Source organism: Cottoperca gobio, chromosome 13 (genome assembly GCF_900634415.1).
Source record: "Cottoperca gobio chromosome 13, fCotGob3.1, whole genome shotgun sequence".
Lineage (NCBI taxonomy): Eukaryota > Metazoa > Chordata > Actinopteri > Perciformes > Bovichtidae > Cottoperca > Cottoperca gobio.
Window position 1 is genome coordinate 9,243,593 of NC_041367.1, and position 12,524 is coordinate 9,256,116.

The window sequence follows — 12,524 nt, forward strand, 5'->3', positions numbered from 1 at the left end:
CAAAGGGCGTTTCCTTTCGTGTGTTTGTGGATCTAAAGGCCCCTTTAAGGGAAAATATAAGTTTGAAGACGAGCCGCGGGCAGCAGTACTCCCTCACATCCTCTGCTCAGTTCAAAAGATGACAAACTTCCTCATCTCTTTTGACACATTCACCGGGGCTTTGGGTTAAGCTTTGATATTTGTGAATGCCAAAGTAAAAGGACCGTTTTTAATATTCTTGTTTTGAACGTCGGGCGGTCTGTGGACTGAATTACTGAATTGATGATATTTCCAGCGGGCAGACGTGCATCCTGTCCGGGAAGAGGTTAGCAGTAACACCGTGGGAGTTTTGCAACAAACCTGAGGAGTTACCGGTGGGGAAACAACCTCAGAAGGAACAGCCATCTGGACGTACTTCTCTTTCGTAATCTGCGTTTCAGAAGCTGGACTTTTGCAACTTTTAACTAGAAATGGTTGGCAGGTTGAACTTGCCAAATGTGTGTGAAGGAGATCCACTGGATATGAGCTGCAGGGCTGACAGAGGACTTGACAGCCCGGACTCCGGATTACCCCCGAGCCCGAGCCCCAGCGCCTGGCTGCTGCCCGTGTGTGCGGATAAAGCCGGGGGCGCGAGCCCGGTGTCTGAAGACGAGGAAAGGGGCTCCCTGGTAGGTAACCTGACTACTATGCTGATTCAACAGATAATATATATATATATACTCCCTTTTGAGTAAACAAATTGCATCTAAATTTATTTTGAATGTCAGTGTATATATATATATATATATATATATATATATATATATATATATATATATGTATATGTATATGTATATGTATATGTATATATATATATATATATATATATATATATATATATGTATGTATATATATATATATATATATATGTATGTATGACTTGGCATGCTACTAGGAATTTTAGTATTGCTAGTTTCCACAAATATTATAGGGTCAAATTGCAATAAAAGTCTTTCATTGGAATAAATGTTTCCACTGCACACAGGAAGTGAGCTCTGAAATTGTCACACACCATGCCTATTGTTTTGCTCAATTTATAATTAAATAAATGTTTGAGGAAGACAATAAAACTTTAGAAAACCCCTGTGAGACCTGGCTGCGTGCTCTCGCCTAACTGGAGAAAGTGGGTCTAAGCAGCACTGAACTGGACCTATGAGAACTCACAATATTGACTCTTAATGTGTTGACTGTGAGGCTGATTTTTGCATTGCAGGTTCCAGTTTTACCCACCGGATCTTTCCAGCAGCTACACCCATTGTCCTTTGGGGAAGGCATAGCACTTGATCCATTACCAGCGAAGGAAATAAGGTGGGTTGGTTTTGATATGCTCTGTGCAGCAATAGACCTGCTGGAGGAAATCCTGCACAAAAATGGCTTCCCATTAAAACATGCAGGCTGTAGTAAGCTATGTTTACTTGGATATGTACCAAAGTTTGAACATTGGCAAACAAGAGCAAAGTGGACTTGGACAGCCCTTGTGTTGTTGTGTTATGGATAGTTGTTACAGGTGGGATGCAGTAAACCATTACAGTCCCTCTTCCACAGATACACCGCATCCGTGCACTACGACTCGGACCGCCATTTCATCCAGGGCGTGACCCTGCAGCCTACGGGCCGGGGCCTTGAACACTGCAGGCAGACCATTATGGCCGTGCCCCACAGTACCTGGCGCCACTACAAGACACAGCTGGAGTTCCAACCCCGCCACCGGCTGCAGCACTTCAAGAGCACCACCATCGTCTACCCCAAGAAAACCAGCGCCCTCTACTGCACAGAGCTGAGCTACGACTGCAACCGACTGTCCAAACGTTTCCTCTCCAGTGTGGAGCTGGAGGCGGCTGGTCGCAGAAAGCTATCCCAGTGAGGTGGGGGTGGGGGGGGGGAGGGGGGAACAGGTGGCTGGGGACAGACACACAAGGGGGTTTATTCCCATGGCCCCTATACTGTAGCTCCCCCCATGGCTGGCTGCCATCGACCTGCTGTGTTGTCTTTTTACACTTATGTAGCCTGTTGTCTCTTTCAGTACCCTTCCTATACTGTGGACATGAAGCACCTGTGCTGTGAGGTTACAGATATCAGAGATGACAAGACACGGACAAAGTGGATAAAATAGTCCATTCAGTCCATGTCTCCATGTTTGTATTCCTGCCAATGGATGATCTCTCAGTTGGCTTGGATATTTCATTAAATGCTTCACTTTTGCAGCTTGTTGATTTCAAAAATCACGTATGTGATTAGTTTTTACTGGCTGTAGAATCGGCTTATATGGACTGGGATGAGGAGAATACGTATTTACCCTCAGCAAAGTAACTCTCCCCATGTCACATCAAGTTGATTTAAGTATGCAGTGTGATTGGTGTGAGACCTGCCTCGGTTCAAAGAATTTAGTTTTTAATCATGGAGAAGAGGGTTTTTTTTAAACTGCTAATTTAGACCATGGTTCAAAGTGACTCGTGTGTAAGGCAAAGGGGAAGTAAAAATGAAATGTGGTGCATGTTAAGAAATTACTAACTTATCCACACTGTACAAAGGATGTAGTGAAAATACTTATAGTCACAAGCTAAGCTCTCCCAAGCCTTCTCTCTGGACACTGTCTATGGCTGCAATTCATAATGTATTATGTAAATGTCGGTAGATTAAGGGAACTGTTCTGTTCTCTGTGATGTGTAAGCCTAAACAAAACTGATTTAAGTACGTAGTATAGATGGGTCATGAGTGTGGAGTTTACCTGAAAAGTGGATATTATTTTTGATATCACTCACTTGCTTACTAGTGAAAATAACAAGCTGCATTCCGCTGCCATCACTTTCTTTGACTCGACTTGGATTGAAATTGTATTTATTCTGTTGGAGTTTCAGGTTCTGAGATTTTATCAGCTGTTTTAACGGGTCCCTTCAGTCATGGCAAGGGATATTTTTGTGATGCCATTTGCGCCCTATTGATGTATCTGTTGATGCTTTTTTATATTAGTCACTGCAGTGCCAGTTTGAAATAAAGTGTTCGTCAGATCAACAATCTTTTTGTATTTTATGAGGAGGTAGTCCTTGTCTGTCTTTTAAAAGGTGACTGCAGACAGAGATAATTATTCAATATTTTAGGCTTACAAACACACCAACCACAGGAATGTCATGTATAAAATAAGCTGTTGATATTGTTTGTGGATGATGAAGTAATGTTTACATTCTTCTTCAGAAGAGAAACATTTTAAGTTTTATTTTATTTTATTTGTTGATGCATTCATTGCCCCAGATAAAATGCCATTGAGCGGATGACCTACTGTGCACCCAATATATTAAAACCACACCATATCACACTAAATTATGGGTAGATGGATTTCCTATTGATCAATTCAGGTAGGAAAATATTATGTGCTTTATTTTTTGGTGAATTGTCCCTTTTAAGACTCCGTAAAGAGAGACGTTTTGGAAATGTACTGCTTTGGTGCCCTCTTGTGGCCAGAGAGGGAAAGTACTACAGGAGACTTGCCGTCTTTCCAGAGAGGTTGCTTCTGTGCTTCAAATCCTATTTTCACTATTATAAATCTTAATTTGAATTCATAAACATTTCCTGTTAACTTGGTGCTGTACAGTGGATACACTGAAACAAACAGAGATAATTGAGATAATATGCAACTCAGCCAAAATGACACCATACATAATCCATACATAATTACACTTAATTGGGTAGGTCATATTACAAATGCAGCCCCAGTCTTTTTAGGAAAAGTGATTAAGGGGACAAACTGAACATACGTATCTGAAAGACCCTTCTGATATGAGCCAAAAGTTTGCAACTTTTTCTTATTTCTTAGTCCACAAATAACACGCTAAACATTACATCCAACGCATAATCTATCTCTATTTTATGACCACTGAATCTTATTCCATAAATGTAATGTTTGTTGAGCATTTCTGTGCCTCCACCATCGGCAGTCCTAACCTGCGACATGAGGAACGGTAGGTATTGGGTAAAATATTTCATCATATTCTCAGTGTATTTTACTTTTTGTTCTTACATTGCACATCTGACCCACTTTTTCACAGACTGAGATGCCTTTCACAGCCTGCTCCTAATGCTAGGATGGGTTAAATGCAGAGTCTAAATTGCACTGTGTGCTATGCTGTGTACATTTGTGTGACTGTTAGAAGAGGATTCAAAATCCTCCATTTCCAAGTATTTAGTTTATCAGTTAGAAAAGGCAGTTTGATATTGAAGATAAACTAAATTTGCACTGAAACCTTTGAATTTATTTAATTTTCTCAAGCTTGTCTTTAATGTATTTGTTGCAGATGTTTTATTTAGTTATTATCATGTATGTGTAGGATAAATGTCTAAATGTAGAAATAGTTTCATATCAGTACTTCTACCAAACTAATACTGTATTTTTGGAGGACATTGGAATTGTGTGTAGGCCAGTGTCGCTGCATGTGTGTAATGAGCCCGTTCCCCACGGAACTTGAACGCAGCATTGTAATGACGTATGACGCTGTAGTCCATCGCTGCGACATCAATATCGCACCAAACTACATTTCTAGTTTTTTTGTATAATGTTTTACACAAAATGACAGCATTGTACAAGCTAAACTATTTACATAGGTGGAAAGATTATGTTTAGGATTTAAAAATAATAAAATAAACGCACACATTGCGTTGTATTACGTACGGGTTCAGAGGTCGCAAAGACACGCCTACAGCTTCTTTCCGCATGGTGGACTAAAGCATCGTTGTTTATTATTGTTCCGAAGTAAACCTAGCTATATCTATGTATCCGTGTGTGACTGCGTGGGATTTTACAGCGTTTTTACACTTTGTTCTCGTCTTTGAAACAATGAAATAGATGTCATACGACATAACTTATCCTTAAACGAAACTGTACTTTTGAATGTTGAGCTCGTTAGCTTGTTATGCTAGCCGGCTAACAGTGCTACTTGTGAAGAATGAAGACTTCTAATGGTAACACGAGTATCATGGACATGTTTGAAAAGGGAAAGGTCCTGAAAATATGTTCTCCAATGGTTCGATATTCAAAGTAAGTGGAGGTGGTTTTCATTCTGTGTTGGTAGCTATTCATTACGTTATTTTTGCAATTAACGTTATTGAACCATCAACCACCTACATTGCAAGTGGAAACACTTTAGGTTAAATGCATATAACTTTAAGCATTTAACGTTAACTTTCCTCATTGTACAAGTGTTTCATCAAGTGCTCTGTTCTGCTGCCTTAAACACAAGACATAGTCTACACTTTATTGTGTGACTGTTGCACACCATGCTTAATAAAATATGTTTTTTCCATAGGCTTGCATTCAGGTCCTTGGTGAGGAAATACAACTGTGATATCTGCTTCACCCCAATGATAGTTGCTTCTGACTTCATGCAATCTGTCAAAGCCAGAGACAGTGAATTCACTACCAATGAGAGTGAGTGGCAACATTGCAATATGAGCTGCAATAGCGTATCACTGTAATGTCTTGCTTCAATGCCTGCCATATTGCCATATTCTTGAGAAACTTCTCAAGTTTTCTTAAGACTTTGTTTTTTATTACCATTGTTTCTTATTCCCTTTCCTCCTCAGGTGACCGGCCGCTGATAGTGCAGTTTGCTTCCCAGGATGCCCAGACTCTGGCTGATGCAGCCTGTGTGGTAGCACCTTTCTCAGATGGAGTTGACATCAACTGCGGCTGTCCCCAGAGGTACAGTTACTGATCGTAGGCCCTCAGGTCTTTTTTATTACTCTTATTTCAGCATTTTGATTTTATAGAGGATCAAATGCTCACAGTTTCTTTGACTTATTACATTGTAATATAATAATAAAAATAGTATATTTCTGTTTTTATATTTAAAAAAAATTCAAATACTAAATAAGTGTTACCCTGATGGATAATTGTACACAAATCTATATATCTATCTATAACCCAGTGCCCCCTGAACATGCTTGCAGATCTTCCAGAATATTGAATCTAGGTTGTTTGATTAACTTTGTTGTTGTGTTTTCAGATGGGCTATGTCAGCTGGGTTTGGTGCATGCCTCATAAACAAGCCTGAACTTGTGAAAGACATGGTCACACATGTCAGAAACCAAGTGGACAATCCAAACTACACAGTGTCTATCAAAATAAGGTAAAAAGCCTGAACCAATTTATATACATACTGTATGTGTATATATATATATATATATATATATATATATATATATATATATATATATATAATATATATATATGTGTGTGTGTGTGTATATGTGTATATATATATATATATATATTATGATTATTTATATTCACATCAATAGACTTTGCAAAGCTGATATGAGCTTTTAGCTTATTTCGAATACGTTGAATGAATTCATGTAATGACATTTATAATGCGTATCTAGGACCTCATGTGTTAAAATTAGGGTCAGAACCTAATAATAACAAGAATGAAATTAACTTAACTCATAGAATTCACAAAGACCTGAGGCGGACAGTGGATCTGTGCCAGAAGGCTGAATCGGCAGGTGTTTCATGGATAACTGTCCACGGCCGCACAGCAGAAGAACGCCATCAGCCGGTCCATTATGAAGCCATCAAGACAATCAAAGACAGTGTATCCATCCCAGTCATTGCTAATGGGGACATCAAGTACCTGCGTGATGTGGAGTCCACTTACCAGCTTACTGGTGTTGATGGTAGGTTTGTTTTCAATAAATCCAACTCTTGAATAAGTACCCATATCAATTTATGACAGATGCATACATTAAAAATATTCCTTTCAAATTTGTTAATTTCTTGTTTTTTTGGATATGCTTAATAGGTGTTATGGCTGCGCGGGGGTTGCTTGCAAACCCTGCCATGTTCACCGGCTATGAGGATACTCCTTTGGAGTGTATATGGGACTGGGTGGACTTCTCTTTAGAGCAGGGAACTCCATTCACCTGCTTCCACCATCATCTTATTTACATGCTGGAGAGGGTTACCTCCCAGCCTGAGAGAAAAGTGTTCAACTCTCTATCCAGTACTTCAGCTGTCATAGATTACCTCCAGAACACATACGGGACAGTGAATGATCTGGGAACATGAACATATTGTAATGTGATGTTTTAGATTTTAACATTTTTATGCCAAATAAAACTACCAAGCTATAGAGGTGTATCACTGATGTCTCCTTTTATTGCTATACTGTATCAAGCCTCAACTAAACAGTAATCATGTTGAATATGTAGCTATTATAATGCTTGTCTTAACCAGTAAGAAGTACATTTTTAGGCTTGATGTTTTGTTTTTTTTGCTTCTCACAGAATATTTAGCACATGTTACATAGGACATAGTATTGTAGCTGCACACCCAAAGATGCAATCTTCTAAGTCATCATCAACGAAATACAAAAAGCTACATGGTGATACTGGTACAATGATCTTTTTTCCTGAATGTCTAGCTTTTTGCAATATTATCTTTATTGGCGATTACTTCTTTATGTGTTACTGTTTTAGCAGCAGAGTCAAATGAAAAGATAACATATTTCAATCTTGGTTAGGTTTTGCTATAAAAGAGTACTTGAAACAAATAGACAGGAAGAAAGGTTTTGTCTTCAGAGTAAAGAGATGTGAAAAGGAGAGTAAGTCAGAACACAGTATAAATGTAATAAGTTATTACTGAACATGTTAATAAACAACGATGCATTCTCTTGGCATATTAATGTTTTATAACTATGCCAATTAAAACTCAAACAATAAAATGGACATGAAATGTGTTTTATTTTGAAAAAGTACTACCGGAAGTCAGGTCAGGTCACACCAACTGACTTGAACCACCGACAGGAACAGGAAGAGAGACGCAGACAAACTTTTCTCTGGTGGATTTCAGAAGTTACTATAGTTACTCTCTTTTAGTCAGTATTTTTGGTCATTTGCTGGTAAGTTGTGTATCTTGTAGCGTGCATTATTACATGAACTTAGATACTTAACTACCTTATTAGCCTCTTTTTATTTGTATTTTTTATGTCTAGCGTGTTAGCGACAGCTAACGCTATTAAATGTTAGCTTTTAGTTACGATAACGGTAACTTCTATTAGTGGAGCATTGGATTCATGATTTTAAACATGCATATAGGATAAAAAGAGTGAGCTCAATGTTAAAATCGTATGTTACGGACATCTGCCTCTAATAAGTAAATAAACACTGTTATCACGCATTGCTTGTGGTGCAAGTGTGACGTAACTACATTACAATAACGTGAGTTTGACACTTTACGTTGAGGTATGTGAACTGTGAACAGGGTGGATAAGAAGCTTAAGACATTTTTCTCAACTGAGGCTGCATTGTTGTCCAAGTGGAATTAAAGCTCTTCACGCTAGATAAACCTCCAAACTGTACTGACTGAGCTTTATGTTCGTTATAGTTTGTTCTTTGTCAGAGAGGGTGCTCTCAACCCAAGTCTTTCCTGTTTTTCTTTAAGGTTTCGTGTCTATCTTTGTCAGGTTATACTCAGAGGCCTTCACTAGAGATGACGCTGCAATGGACTGTTGTGGCCCTCTTTCTCTATGTGGAGATGGGCATTCTTGTCATCCTCTGTTTACCCTTTATCTCAGCCAGGAGGTAAGTAACAGTCTCTCAGAATCATATGTGTGAGTCAGATTGGTATTATTACCACAACATGATCTTATAATCAACACAACTAAAAGATAAGGCAAGGGGTGCCTTTTATTGTGACAATATACTGTCAATGTTGGTGATCTTGCAGAAGATTGTGATTGTATATTGCATAGTGAGTGAGTCAGTGACATGCTGCCTGTCCATAAACTGTGTGTTCGTACGTGCGTGCAATTACAGGTGGCAGAGTATTTTCCAGCTGAGGATCTGGAGCTGTGTGTCGAGGTTCTGGAACAAAGTGTTTCTCACAATGATCATAATACTCATTGTTCTCTTCCTTGGTAAGTGGAACAAGTGTGAACATATTTCTTCTACATACTAACTAACTGTATATGAGAGAGTGTTAGAATGTGCTTTGATTAACCAGAATAAACCAACCATTCAGGAAACAGGGACACTCAAAGTTGAAAAAATGAACATAAAAGCATGGTTATCTGATTACCTGGAAGCCTACAAAGAAAGATATCCACAATGTCTATACTTAAGGTCCAAAATGAATAAATATGCAAATGTAAGTGCCGCAAACGTTTGAGTATATCGTGGGTGAATCCTGGAGCCATGCACAGCAACACGCTCAACATGGGTCCAAGTGAGCTGAGAATAGCATCATCCCTTGACTATTGGCTTCAACATAACAAGTGAAGATCTTCACCTGACTTTGCACAACACAGTTTTGCCTACTTGTTCTTCCTTATCATGTATTTTAATTTAAGTTTTCTGTTTGTCAGTCATGTGATGGAAAAACAAATGTTGAAAACTGAAACATTATTTGAGGCAACATTAAGGATTCATGTGTTCGACTGAACCACCATATACTGCTCAACCAATAGCGGGCACAACAGGAAATCTTCTGGAGATGTAAAGAAGTATCTACCCTATAACACATATATTTAATAAAAAGTTAAAATAAAAAAAAAAAAAAAAACTATTTAAGGTAGCCGTGTCAGATGGGTGAGGTTCAAATAGAAATGTCCCAGTAAAAGAGTAACATTTTCGTCATTGCTTACATCTGTTTCTTCAGATGCAGTGCGTGAGGTGAGGAAATATTCAGCTAAGGAACTCGGCACAGATGTCAAGCTGCAACCGAACATGTTTGATCACCTGCACATGAAGCTTTTCAGAGCCCAGAGGAACCTCTACATCTCCGGCTTTGCTGTCTTCCTCTGGCTGTGAGTCTTTGCTCTCTTTCGCTGATACCGTGACGTACCAGTGACGTATCGAAGGTGTTTCTGGAACCCCTGTTATTTTTGTTGTCTTTTTTTTGCAGGGTTATGAAGCGAGTGGTCACCTTGATTAACCAACTGGCATCGGTGTCTGGCAGCACGGCTGCTCTTCAGGTGCAGGCTGATCATGCAAACCAGGCTGCCAAGAAATACATGGAGGACAATGAGCTGCTGAAAAAGGTAGACTCCACGTATGTCCAGCCAAATATCACCGTTTGTTAGCAACTGCAAAAATGTTCGTCAGACAAATACTAAATCAATAACACAAAATGTCTGTACCTGACATATACAAGTTCCAATTTTACTGTCAGACTTTGCTTTTAATTCAAACTCAAGATTCTCTTTAGGACATAGTGAGGCACTTATTTGAGGGTCGGGATCAGTGGGTGTTTTTATTTGCCTCTTAACATCAAATCCTCATCTTCATTCTCCGTGTACCTTTTGTACTCCACAACCCTGTTTCTCACAGTGTTTCTGATGGCTCAGTTATTATTATGCCCGGGGATGCCCACTGTGAACTCTTTTCAGTGCGCATGTAGAGGCAGACACCACTTGTGTTTCAGACGGTTGTCTCTAACGTGGTTTGATCCTCCTCACTAAATGCTTCCTAGATGTGAATACACAACTCTGAACATTTTACACCAGAGCTGTATTTCATGTGCTTGAGGTTCAAGTCATCCGATGTGTTTCAGACTCTGATGGAAGGGAAGGGTGATAAGGCGACCGCAGAGGGCATGGAGCTGTTGAGTAAAGAAGTGGAGAAACTGAAAGAAGAGCTGAAGACCTCAGTCGATGGTACGTATCCATGGACATGCCCACTTTGACGTCGATGTTGCTTGTACACAGGTGTTAGTGTTATTTTCATATTTGGACTCCAGGAAAGTTGATGGAAGAAGTGTAGATTTTAAAAACATGTCACTTCTAAAGACAACGAGGATGCCCGGTGCTGATTGTTGCGCTTGTTTCCCCCTCCAGCTCTGAAGAACTCCCAGTCACACGCAGATGTGATGAAGAAGCAGACGGACAGCCTCGCCAGGGAGTACGACAGACTGCTGAAAGAACATCAGGAGCTCCAGGTGATGATAAGTCTTAAACACATCGGGATTATGACTTTCTGGGTCATTCACTACCTAGATATAACCATTTCTGAGAGCAGGTTGGAGCCATGGCTCCTACATAATTCACGTTTTAAGAAGCCTGTCCATTTCATTATCAGCTCAACGTCTATTGGCTTAAGGGCTACGTACTATGTTTTGTTGTTGAGACATAATCTGGACTAAAGAGACACATAATGTAATGTTTAGTAAAAATCCCAATGCATTAATGTCATAACACATTAACCGACATTTTCTTTCATTTTCTTTTTTCTCTTTTCAGAATATTCATGATGGTGGAAACAAAAAGGACGACTAGTTATTGTAAAATCCATAAAGTTTGAAGTGTTTACACAAAACCATATCACGAGAGAGGCACCGCAACACCTGCTTTACCTTCATACAACACCTCTCGCAGTCTCTAATCATACAAACAGGACTGGCTCCTTTTAAAGTAAAGACTTTCGCTGATATAAGTAATGGTTTCAAAGCATGGAGTTGAGTTTTTTGTTTTTTATTAGGTCATCAGACTGGCCTGGCGCAGTGTGCATTAGGGGATTGCTTTTTCCAATGCATACTCTGTTAGGCAGATTAATTGTGCGAGGGAATTGGAAAGCTTAGCTAGTAATGGACCCAGGTCTGATCACAGAGCACCTAATGCGCTGAAGAAGTGTGCTACAAGGGTGGATGTTGTTTCATGGTTTGTGTCTTTTAGAGTTGTAGCCAAGGGCACAGTGTCTCACAGTGTAGAGTGCAGGATTTGTTGAAAGAGAGAGCAGTGACAGCTATGAATGTATTTTGATACTGAGGGTTTGTTTCTGTAGCACTGACACCTGTCGCACCCACTTTGGAAAAACAGTAAGTGACGGTATGTAAATTCAGTCTGCTTGCATCGCTGTGCAAATATATATTTTGCATGCACCGTCGCACGTCACACGATTTTTGTTGTATTCCAGCTGATGCTCTGTACTTTTAAACCCAAGTAGTGGCGTGTAGGTTAATGGGTTGGAGATTTCCAACATCCAGTTTTGTTTTTCTTTTGGTTTCCTCCCTAATTTGAATTTTGTAAATGTTGAGGAAAATCTGATGTAATGGATGTGTGGATGAAACCGAATATCTGTAGGGATAGAACATTTGATTCAACCACTTATGATCTAACTAGAGGTTTAAATGTCTTAACTAAAAACGTTAACGGTCCAAATTGTATATTTTCTGCACTGTTTTTTTTCACTTGTTTTTAATTTTTGGTTTAGTGCGAGAGTTGCACCGGGGGGGGGGGGGGGGTGTACTGTGTGCGTCGTGAAAAGGGGCCGTGTAGTTTTTGTTATATTTCCGTTATCCAGACAGAGCCACGACCAGATGCTTCAATGTCCCCCAATGTTTTATGATAAATAAATAGGTTATTGGGTTTACCAAAGTTAAAATTCAGGTCCTAAAAATTGCAAAAATGTTGTTTTCTGAAACTACTTTTGAAGACACAAATCAGATGCAAGTGCCTTTTTAGGTGGATGTACACTTTGTTGAATAAAGATACATTTCTTTATGCTGTGCCTTGTTCTGA

The 12,524-nt window shown here is 39.3% G+C and overlaps 3 protein-coding genes across 5 annotated transcripts; all 3 read left to right on the plus strand.

The window, feature by feature from the left end:
• Positions 1-28: 28 nt before the first annotated feature.
• Positions 29-3,033, plus strand: rflnb (refilin B). Its single transcript, XM_029446158.1, has 3 exons — positions 29-647; positions 1,232-1,326; positions 1,564-3,033. Exons 1-3 carry the CDS (start codon positions 450-452, stop codon positions 1,880-1,882), a joined length of 612 nt encoding a protein of 203 aa, XP_029302018.1. The 5' UTR covers positions 29-449; the 3' UTR covers positions 1,883-3,033.
• Positions 3,034-4,671: 1,638 nt separating this feature from the next.
• Positions 4,672-7,150, plus strand: dus4l (dihydrouridine synthase 4-like (S. cerevisiae)). The gene is made up of 6 exons (XM_029446596.1): positions 4,672-5,047; positions 5,316-5,437; positions 5,593-5,710; positions 6,015-6,137; positions 6,461-6,687; positions 6,813-7,150. The coding sequence occupies exons 1-6, from the start codon at positions 4,956-4,958 to the stop codon at positions 7,076-7,078; spliced, it is 948 nt and encodes a 315-aa protein (XP_029302456.1). The 5' UTR covers positions 4,672-4,955; the 3' UTR covers positions 7,079-7,150.
• A 626-nt stretch (positions 7,151-7,776) lies between these two features.
• On the plus strand, positions 7,777-12,506 carry bcap29 (B cell receptor associated protein 29). Of its 3 annotated transcripts, none has more exons than XM_029445942.1 (8): positions 7,777-7,910; positions 8,453-8,592; positions 8,827-8,927; positions 9,668-9,815; positions 9,914-10,049; positions 10,562-10,664; positions 10,845-10,945; positions 11,247-12,506. In XM_029445942.1, exons 2-8 carry the CDS (start codon positions 8,501-8,503, stop codon positions 11,280-11,282), a joined length of 717 nt encoding a protein of 238 aa, XP_029301802.1. In that variant the 5' UTR covers positions 7,777-7,910; positions 8,453-8,500; the 3' UTR covers positions 11,283-12,506. The 3 variants fall into 3 exon arrangements, with proteins under 3 accessions (XP_029301802.1, XP_029301800.1, XP_029301803.1); XM_029445940.1 differs by having other exon boundaries at positions 8,475-8,592; XM_029445943.1 differs by lacking the exon at positions 7,777-7,910 and adding an exon at positions 8,049-8,229 and having other exon boundaries at positions 8,475-8,592.
• Positions 12,507-12,524: the final 18 nt, after the last annotated feature.

Excerpts from the sequence above, each read along its gene's own strand:
- dus4l (XM_029446596.1), top strand. The coding sequence starts at position 4,956 with ATGAAGACTTCTAATGGTAACACGAGTATCATGGACATGTTTGAAAAG. Across the intron at positions 5,048-5,315 it reads CCAATGGTTCGATATTCAAA|GCTTGCATTCAGGTCCTTGG; the intron begins GTAAGTGGAGGT and ends TTTTTTCCATAG. Across the intron at positions 5,711-6,014 it reads AACTGCGGCTGTCCCCAGAG|ATGGGCTATGTCAGCTGGGT; the intron begins GTACAGTTACTG and ends TTGTGTTTTCAG.
- rflnb (XM_029446158.1), top strand. The coding sequence starts at position 450 with ATGGTTGGCAGGTTGAACTTGCCAAATGTGTGTGAAGGAGATCCACTG. Across the intron at positions 648-1,231 it reads ACGAGGAAAGGGGCTCCCTG|GTTCCAGTTTTACCCACCGG; the intron begins GTAGGTAACCTG and ends TTTGCATTGCAG. Across the intron at positions 1,327-1,563 it reads TTACCAGCGAAGGAAATAAG|ATACACCGCATCCGTGCACT; the intron begins GTGGGTTGGTTT and ends CCTCTTCCACAG.
- bcap29 (XM_029445942.1), top strand. The coding sequence starts at position 8,501 with ATGACGCTGCAATGGACTGTTGTGGCCCTCTTTCTCTATGTGGAGATG. Across the intron at positions 8,928-9,667 it reads ACTCATTGTTCTCTTCCTTG|ATGCAGTGCGTGAGGTGAGG; the intron begins GTAAGTGGAACA and ends CTGTTTCTTCAG. Across the intron at positions 9,816-9,913 it reads TTTGCTGTCTTCCTCTGGCT|GGTTATGAAGCGAGTGGTCA; the intron begins GTGAGTCTTTGC and ends TTTTTTTTGCAG.